General features: G+C 36.5%; 1 protein-coding gene across 1 annotated transcript in view; it reads right to left on the bottom strand.

Annotated features, from left to right (window-relative positions):
* Positions 1–10296, bottom strand: part of LOC107293453 (dynein heavy chain 5, axonemal) — an 89612-nt gene that overhangs the window by 67719 nt on the left and 11597 nt on the right. Inside the window, exons 5-10 of the mRNA XM_015822605.1 lie at positions 9448–9592; positions 8739–8873; positions 7002–7124; positions 4315–4528; positions 3401–3624; positions 565–763 (exon numbers count right to left, since the gene is read on the bottom strand). Coding sequence (XP_015678091.1) covers positions 565–763; positions 3401–3624; positions 4315–4528; positions 7002–7124; positions 8739–8873; positions 9448–9592 — 1040 coding nt within the window. The remainder of the gene's footprint in view (positions 1–564; positions 764–3400; positions 3625–4314; positions 4529–7001; positions 7125–8738; positions 8874–9447; positions 9593–10296) is intronic.

Here is a 10296-nt window from a genome sequence, read left to right on the forward strand (position 1 = left end):
TAATATCTCTGGGCAAATGCTTCTTCTAATATTCACACTTTAAAGCTATTGAGGAAGTGGGTATAATTAAACAGATCTTTATGGAATGGTGCATACCACATCAGTAAATAACTTTGAAGGGCTTGACAAATTGTATATAATTCCCTTATACTAACTGGGAACTAATTGAGACCTCCTCTACTGGGAAATTATTGGTTTATCCAGTATTATGTGAACCAGATTTGGAGAACTCCTTAGCTTGTCCGTTTTGTGGGAACAGCAGTGGCCATTTTCATGCCATGCATATTAAAATAGATTCTTTAGACATTAACAAAAGCAGTTTTATTGCCTAGATGCTGGGTAGGAAGATTACATAATATTTGGTTTCCAGCATGGAAGAAAGGATAGACTTCTTCCCAAAGCTGCAACTTCTGCAAACAATTCCTCCTCCTCTACAACCTCCTTAATTAAACTTTATAATTAGCTTGAAAGCATAATTGTTCTGCATTTCCAAGCCCAAAGCTATTACTTCCTTGTATGGTACTAATATCAGGCACATATTTTTTCATTTTAGATTAAGTTTACCTGTTGCTTCAGGTGCGTCTCTTAAGAAATCAACAAAGAAAGCATCCTTGTTGAGTGCCACTAGTGATGCCTTATCACTACCAAGTTCTCCTTCAATTAGCTTTGCCATTGCCAGATCAAACCACTCCACGTCCTCGGGAGTTGTGAAACGATCAGCGATAACACGCTTACATTCATGCTTCCATAGCTTAATGAGCACCTGTTCAGAGAGAGAAAAGAAAAACAACTGTATATAGCTTCCCTAAGTTGGAATTTGCGACATTCAAAATAGATGCTTCTCATACATATTTATTTTTAAAAAGATGTTGCATGTGAAGGACTTATTTTGTTACTGAAAGAATGCTTCCCATATTTATTATTAAATATGGGAAATAACCTCAGCTACATTATTTAGGACAGTAATTATTTTCCACATTGATAAATGTTTTAAAAATATACATGATATAGGCACAAATGTTGCATCTAACCATCTGTTTGTATTTGCCTGTGTACGTGTATATTTTTTCAGCTAAGAGCTAGAGAAGGTAAAGAAGACAAGGGACTCCATAATCTCTTTTTAATTGGTTGCCATTTGTATGTTTATGTGATATATCCTAACTATCTGCTTTGGGATTGAGCAAAGGCAATTCAGAATTAAGTTAGAAATGATATCCATGGGTCACTAATGATCTAGCAAGTGTCTTTGTGCAGCATGTTATGCTTAGTCTTGTTGGTTAGTGAATTGTGCAAACTCTGCTCTCTTGGTTAGTTTATAATTCAATGTACTGTGTGAATCCATTAACTGGGATTACTTCCAGAGTCAATGTAAACAGATGAGAAGAGGGAACATGATCTTAGTGGTACAAAAATCCAACACCTTTCTTTAGTTTCAAATATCACTTACAGATTGCCTTTTGCAAAAAAAAATAATAATAAATGTTGACAGTGTGCTCCCTCACATTTCATTTTAGTTTTGTTGCTCTTTCCTGCTGTGGTTAACTATCACAAACACCTGTGTGGATATCTAAAAGCAGACATTTGCTCAAACCCCTCTCTACCACCAAATACAGTACAATTTCATTTGCTCTGTGCCTCTCTAGTCTGAAATAAGGAAATAACTTCCCTAAATAATGCTTAGCATACCTTCTATGGTGTAAAACAAGGGTCTTCAAACTTGGCCCTTTTATGACTTATGGACTTCAACTCCCAGAATTCCTCAGCCAGCATGCCTGGCTGAGGAATTCTGGGAGTTGAAGTCTACAAGTCATAAAAGGGCCAAGTTTGAAGACCCCTGGTGTAAAAGCTTTCTACTGGTAATCTTCAGTTAATGACAATTACTACTTGGATGAGGAATTGCTAGAAAAACCCAGACTAGGGTAGAAGTCAAATAACAGCAACAATTTTAGAAGCAGGAAATAGCAAATTATTCCCAAATGTTGCCCCAAAATGCTATAAAGTTACCAGAAATAAAGAGATTATACCTTTTTTAAAATGTAATTTAATCTGTGAGCTTAAAAAAGCCACACATTAATACAAGGACTAAGTAAATATGATATTAAATCAGCCTAGCTTGCCCTGTTTCCTTCCTGGAGAATAATATTTAACCTTTCTGTCAACTGCTTTTCCATAACTCATCTCCTCTTCACTTGGTTTCAATTCCATAAATATCTAGGCTTGGTCCAATAGTGATGGGATTCTAACTGATAGTCTGATTTTCTGGTATCCTGACTTTTCACCAAGAAAGATTGGCATCTTCAGAGGCAAAGTGTACTGCTCACAGGCAAGTGATCAGGAACTCAAGTTTTTATATTTGTAAGCAAACTAATCTTTAATTGGACCAAGTCACTAGAATTCTAGAAAGTCAGTTTCCAATTGGCTCTATCCAGGTGAATTTTTAATTGGTCTGATTTGAAGAATTTCCAATGAAGCCAATTTTTAATGGTCTGTCTTTGAAACATGCTATAGGCAGTCCTCAAATTATGTCAGCAATTGGGCCCAAAATTTCCATTATTAAGTGATGCCGTCCCAATTACCACCATTAACCAAATCCCATGGTTGTTAGGCAAGTATAGTCAGTGGGGCAGCCAGCAAGTTGCAGGTCTCTGTTTAGAGACAGGTAAGTGGTTGCTGCTAGGTGAGGGGGTGTGAGGGTGAGTCAGGAGGATGCCTCAGGGTGCACAAGACACACAATATATGTTGGGGAAGGTGGGTAAAGATGTGTGAGTTGGGAAGATGTGTGAGTTGGCAAATGCAGAGACTAGGGGAGGATGGATAGGTGGGAGAGACTTACCCAATAATTTGCAATTTCCTTGGCAGGCTTCCTGTTTCTGGAGAAGCCAGCACCAAAGGATGCAAATGGTCATCGTGTGACTGTAAGGTGCTACAACTGGTCATAAGTGTAAACTGATTGCCCATCTCCCAGATCACAATCACAAGACTGCAGGAGTGCTGGAAAGATCAGAACTCGGAGGATCGGTCACAAACACTATTTGTTCAGCACTGTTGTATCTTTGACTAATTATACTACTTATTCATTCAGGTAAGACTGCTGAAGTTTTTTTTATTCTTTATAATGTAGATTAATTAAGGCCTGTTCTATCTTGGTGTGTCATAGAACCAATCAGAAGCTGGCTTGTCTTGAATTCTAGTGACGTGTATGTAACTGCACTAATACATTTAGACTTAGTGCTTGCAATTAAAGTATAATATTATTTACTACTTATGGGGCTGTCTAAAATTCTGGACCTGTAGTTCCTATAGTACAATGTTTAAAATCTGAAATAAAAATGCATCCAATATAAAAAATCTGAATGAAAGACATCATCTAATATATGAAAATGACACATGCATTACTTACATTGGAATCACTGATTACTTCTGAAAGAGTATTAAGCATTCCTTGCCAGATCCTGGAAAGGTCCCGGAGATTGAACACATAATGGAATTTGGCCGGAGTTGGTAGCATTTTGATCTTGGTCATTTGCCACAACCGCCGGGTCAATGGGACCAGCTTAGCAACCGTTGCTCTCACTTCTTCCAAAAAGCCTCTTTGGCTACAATAATGCCCTGTGCCAATCACACCTGGAGGATTCAAGTTAGATATCTAAGAAATCCACCCACTTCCATGTCTTACCAATACCACTAAACGACGTCATCCAGTCACATTAAGATTTGTTAACTGAGAGCAGCATAGAAATAAATTTAATAAATTTAATAAATAAAAATATTAATTAATTAAAATGTCATTTTGTGATACCTAGCGAATGAATGCACTTGTTTAAAAATGCCTGAAAAAATCATTTGCCCAAAACACACAAGCCAATACTAAGGTTAGGCATGGCACAGAGGGATTTAAAAAAAACAACAACCCAACCACTGAACTTCCTATTACAATCTCCAACAATGTACATTGTTAAAAATAGAATATCTCAGGAAATTGATTTTAATATAAATTCCCCAAATCACTGATCTCCCATATACATTCGTTCCTTTAATTTAACTGAGCTAACCTTTTTTGTTCACCCTTTTTACAGTTATGTTTCTGTAGTTTGGTTTTTTCCTCCCTCTCTTTTGTTTTAGCACTCTTTTGAAAATAATGACAGACATTAGCAATGTAATACTAATGCTGCAATTTTAATGCATCTGCTCACACGGTGGAAGATCATATTTACACCTCCACTCAAATTTTTCACTTCTCTTAGCTTTTCAAAGTAAAGCAAGCACTAAGCGCTACCTAATGAGCAACAAGACTAAATAACCATTGTGTTTTACCAAAAATCTTGTCAATGGATGAGTTAGAAGGCAAGGTGCAATTAAACACAGAAAACTGTCTCTTCAGTCTCTGAGGGATGTCGTTTCGTCCACCACCAGGGTGTATCATGGCAGCCAAAAACTGGATATCCACAATGTTGGTGAACTCTCCAGGCTTCTCCAAATTATAAAACCCATTCTGCTCCATCAGCTGCCTAACAATCTCATTAGTGACCTGCAAGAAAGGTTTTGGGATTAAAAACACCCAACTGACTATTTTTGCAGACATCTACATTTATACAGCAGATTATATGCATAAAACAACAGAATGGTTTTTACTGCCTCTTCTTTCCACCATAACTTTTCTAATTGATAATACTATAATTTTCCCAGTGAGTTTTTTATCTCTATATCTGGGCCCAGCTGGACACATCTTTGTGTCTTCCATTCTTCAGAAGAACAAGCTGGTGTAACTGTACCCCAGTTCCAGCAGAGATATAACAGATGCAGCGCTTACTATTTCTAATCCTAATTCAAAAGGTTCTGACCAGAAATTGGAGGCAAGAACATTGAGTTCTCAAGAATACCAGCAACAGAAGGTAGCAAACCAGAGGCAGCAATAAAGAGAAGCCTATCCTTACCTGAAGAGGTTCTATGGTCTACTCACTAATTCCTTGGTCTTTGCCACAGTCATCAGCTCTGCTTTCACAAAGCCATTTTCAGTTTCACATAACTCTCCCAGAAGCGTCCCCTTTCCACTTGTTAAAAATTATGGAGGACCCCAAAAGAGCATTTGTTTGTATGGATTTATCATTTTTTACCCAATTAAAAATTAAAAATGATCTATTTGCTGCCACTACCACTTCTCATGATTGGTAGTGATTTTAATATTGCATTGTTTTTCAACATAGGCTGGAAAATAATTTTAATTTCACAGACCCCTGAGAAGTTCTTGGGAGAACCCCAGGGATCCTAGGACCATACGTTAAGAAACACTGCACTAGACAAAGTGTAAAACTTGATATGCAGTATTACATCATAAGCACAATCATAAGTGAATTTCCTGGTTTATGACCAACATCTACTCTGAAACCATTCATTCATTCATTCAATCAATCAATCATTCAGTCACTGGATTTGCATGCTGCCTAATCTATTCACACTCACAATGATTTACAACTATACAGTAAGTTAAAGCACTCATGGTGAACTATAGTAAATATAATTGATTAATTAATCCATTAAATCCATTACAAAATCTTATAATTAAACAACAATCCCACCATTCTGTATTTTGCATATACAAAAAGGTCTTCAACCACTATATGCCCTATGGAATAATGTGGTTTAGATTACCATCCTGAAGATTATTTGGGGGGTCAATTTGGAACAATCAAAAACTTTTCCTGAGATGAATATATTAGAGGAATCAAGGAAGTTAGGTTATAAAACACTTTTTTTCTATTTGGTTTTCACCGATTACAAAATACAATCTATTTTGACCATACGCTATATATCCAGTTGGGTTTTAAAAGGAATTCTGTTTAATGCAACCCTCACATCACTTGTACCATTCCTGGATGGCTCTACATCTTCATGAATACCTATTATTGCCCCCGTTAGGCAACACAGCCAAAAAATATTTGATGAGGAAGTCATGCCAATGAGAAATTGCATCCCTCAAATCCTCACTTTTATAGCAGGATCATTGACTGTCTCCATCTCCGTAGCTGGTAAATTGCTATAGTGCTACAATAGTTTCATATTAATCTTCTAAGATTGAGCAGAAAGGCAATTTTGATGCTTACCCTCACATGTTTATTTCATTTCAAACTGCCACATAAAACTTCAAAATGAAGAAAGGATAGAATTAGAGCAGGGCACTGGCTGGGTATCAATTTTTGCCCTCCATTATTGGTTAGATAGAACAGAGTTCCCAAACCTATAGGCTGCAGCCCACTACCGGGCCGCATGAGTGGCTGGCCAGTGTACACGTGCATGTGCACGCACTCACCCCTTCTCCTTGCGCTGGTGCTAGGAGAGCTGCGAGCCTCTCGCCAGCGCTAGGAGAGCCGCGAGCCTCTCACCGGTGCTAGCAGCCACGTTTGTATGTGTGCGCATGCACGCATAAAGGTGCTGTCCCTCCCTTTCCCACCGGGCCACCAACCCAGAAAGGTTGGAGACCCCTGAGATAGAGGCAGTACTGGTTTAGTTATAAAAAGTTGCAGGCATAAGAAGTTAGGTCAAGCACGAATCTTTCTGAAATTATTCTGAGGGTTCGCAACTGAAGGATAGGTATAGACCACGGGTATCAAACTCGCCACGTCATGTGACGTGTCGCGACATATAGCGACTCTTTTTGCGGGCCGGTAGTTTGACACCACTGGTGTAGACGTACTGAATAACTATGCCTATAAAAGCCCAGGAGTAGTATTCTATTATCATAAAGGTAGAAACACAAGTCCCAGTGAGAAACATTGTGATTCCTCTTAAGCCTTAGCAAACTACCAAAATTAACGTGAGAGGTTTGTCATTCAGAAAAATTAGAAATTATTCTCTGCTGATATATAAGGAACTCATGCATTGTTGAACTGTTCTCCAATATTAACAAATCCAAGCAAAACAGTCAAAATCTTGATCTTAACTATTTCTCCAAGTCAAAATGTTTCATTGAGCGATGTCAAGAACTGATGATGCAAGTATCTGACCTGATCTCCCCATTCATTAATTACAGGCATATTCACATCATCTATGAAGACCGTCATTTTCTTTCCTGCGGGAGGACCATATGTTGTGCCCATGCGCTTGTCCACATAGCTTTCTATTGTGCGCTGCAAGAGACACATGAATTTATAAAATAATTTAACTATAAGCATCTTTTTTATAATCACTAAAGGAAAAGTTGTGTGTTCTGCAAACTCTTTGCTTAGAACAAAAGAACTTAAAGCAACTGTAGGAAGAAATGTAATATACAGTTAAAAATCTTTAGTCAGAAAGTCCTCAATACTGAGATTCCAACAAACAGTAAAATATTCCTGGCCAATCTGGATATTAAAAGATATCTCTGCTTCAAAGGGTTGAACAGAATAATCCCATATTCCAAAGATGAAGGGAATGAGGAGAAAGAAATTCTGCCATTACCTGCTCTGAAAGACGAAAAGAAGCCACAACACAAAATCTCTTCTGCCAGAAAAGGTTATAGTGCTAAATGATTCTCAAGTGGCACACAAACATCAAGGGATACTAACTTATACTACATATTGCACTCTTCTGGTGATTTTGGCAAAGTGCTTATTAGTGTCAGGACATTTACTTAGAAAATAAATCATCCCATGTAAGTCAATATGAAAAACATCTTGCAAAGGTCTATGCTATTCTATTCCAGGCATGATAGTGTTAACGTACCTATTCTGTCATTGCCTGAATGTTCAGCCAACATATCTAAGGCAGAATTAATGGAATTAAAATATAGAGCTGCACTCTAAGGCTGCAATCTAAAACTATTTGGGGGATATCTGTTCCAATTCAACTGAATTCATTTTACAATCAACATACAGGTAGTCCTCGGCTTACAACAGTTCATTTAGTGACCATTCAAAGTTACAACAGCACTGAAAAAAGTGACTTATAATCATTTTTCACACTTACGACCTTTGTAGCATCCCCATGATCATATGATCAAAATTCAGATGCTTGGCAACTGTTTCATACTTATGACCGTTGCTGTGTCCCAAGGTCATGTGATCACCTATTGCGATCTTTTGACAAGCAAAATCAATGGGAAAGTCAGATTCACTTAACAACTGTGTTACTAGCTTATCAACTGCAGTGATTCACTGAGCAGCTGTGGCAAGAGAAGTCGTAAAAGGGGGCAAAACTCACTTAACAAATGTCTCAGTTAACAACAGAAATTTGGGGCTCAACTCTGGTCGTAGGTCGAGGACTACCTGTACGTATAATTGTATTGCATGTGTATTTTTGGAGACAAAAGCATAAATAAAAGTATAATTTTTGGAAATATTGGATGGATTTGGCCAAGATATGATTTCTGAAAGACTTCTATCTATTTTGAATATATTTTACATAATGCCCTTCCTTATTTATTGTGCATATGATTTAAGGAGAGGGACAAGATTTTATTTTTGTTAAATGTGACAAGAAAGCTATAAGTTATCTGAGAGAATGAAAACCCTGTACAAGGTTCAAAATATAGAAATTAGATGAAATTTAATATATGAACAAGAAAGGAACAGTTTCTCCCCAAAATGACTAATTTATTATCAAAGTCAAAAGAACCACTGCAAATAGCAAACCGTGAACATTTGAATCTTTACCACTTATTCAAATATTTTTGATTAATTTTTATTCTGGTATATTTCCGATGAGTTACAAAGTTACCTCTATTTCTGTAGGAAAGGGGGAAAAAAATAAATGCTAAGTTTCACCTGAAACATGAAAGGAGTGGTTGCTGATGAAAAGTTAAGGCTCTTAGCCATGTGATTTTCAGGATTATATTTTGACATGTATCCTTTGATGATGACAGTCTTAGCAGTCCCTTGCTCACCAATTAGCAGAACAGCCTGAAGATGAAAAGAGAATTCAAATGAGTTTAGGGATATGAGAGTCAAAGGTAAGTGATAAAGGCTCAGATCTCAAAACGGTTTCAAATAATGAAGAAATAGATCACTCTTTGCAATACGGTTTATCCATAACCAAAATAAAATTAGTTCTACCAACAATATTAATATTGTAACACAAAAATAGGTTTTGTGACTTTAATAAACAAACCATTTGTTACTTTCTTCATGTGGAAAATGAAGGATAGAATAAAACCCTTTCAATCTTGAAGTAAAACAAGACCATCAGGATAATTAAAGACCCAAAACAAATAATGCAACATCCCGAAAGTTAAAAGATGGATTAGAGTGAGCTTCAAAATGGGCAAATAGAATAATTCAGAAAAGTTGCATTGAATGGGAACATTCAAATTGCTAGTGAGCATCAAAGATTTCTTTGTGGCTGTAGACATTTGATCCTTACCCAGTTCATAAGGATAATTAACAGTCTAGTAGCAATTCCAGAAGCATTTTAAAATGAAGTCACTGTCTCACTAAAGCACTGCTAGCATCTCAATAGGAAACAGGAGAGTATTACCTTGCCTTGTTTTGCAATTGTTTGAATAAGGAAATCAGTTCTCACGTTGTCAACATTTGGAACCAAAATAGAGCCATATTCTGGAGTACTGTTAGTAGGATACACATATTTTTCAACACATGTATTCCAGTGCATCCAATTACCTAGCCAAAAGAAAAAATAATTCTAGAAATTTGATAGCAATCTATCTGAACTTTTAAGTTAAAGTAAGGGTCTTATTGTGATTTTATGTCTATTAGTTGTTCAGAATAAAATGGAAATGCAACCAAGTTAAAGCACCATCTTCGTCCATAATAAACCCTACCAAAATAATTATATAAAATATAAATAGAATTTTCTCCAACATGTCTGCTATTTATTTAATTAATGTATTGTGTCTATATTTAATTAGCACGTAAGAAGACATTCAGGAATTAGCTTGATAGAACTTTTGAACATTTTCCTCATTTAAATCAATACAAGCATAGAAGAAAAACCTAGTGCCAGTTTAGTTAATTTTAAAAATAGCCAATGTAAAGCCATTCAGAGGCAAAGAAAGGTTGGCAGAGTTCCCATATTTCAGATTTTTAAAAAGGCACCTTGAATAACCGATTGTTTATATCACGTAGAACATGTTGCACAATGCACTCATTTGCTTCCTCTGCCAAAATGAAAAATGAAAAAAGCAACATTTAATGAGCATTGCTTATTAAATCTGGTCTACCCTATCGTAACTGATTGCAGTTGCAGCAGATTTTAAAATTACAAATCTCTGTCATTTAGAAACCACGTCTTTGCCACTTAAGCTTGTATTTAAATAATTTCTTTCTCTTTCTCTCTCATGTAAAACAAATCAAAACAGCAGTCCTT

Source organism: Protobothrops mucrosquamatus, unplaced genomic scaffold, assembly GCF_001527695.2.
Source record: "Protobothrops mucrosquamatus isolate PMUCROS unplaced genomic scaffold, P.Mucros_1.0 scaffold1621, whole genome shotgun sequence".
In the NCBI taxonomy this organism is placed as follows: domain Eukaryota; kingdom Metazoa; phylum Chordata; class Lepidosauria; order Squamata; family Viperidae; genus Protobothrops; species Protobothrops mucrosquamatus.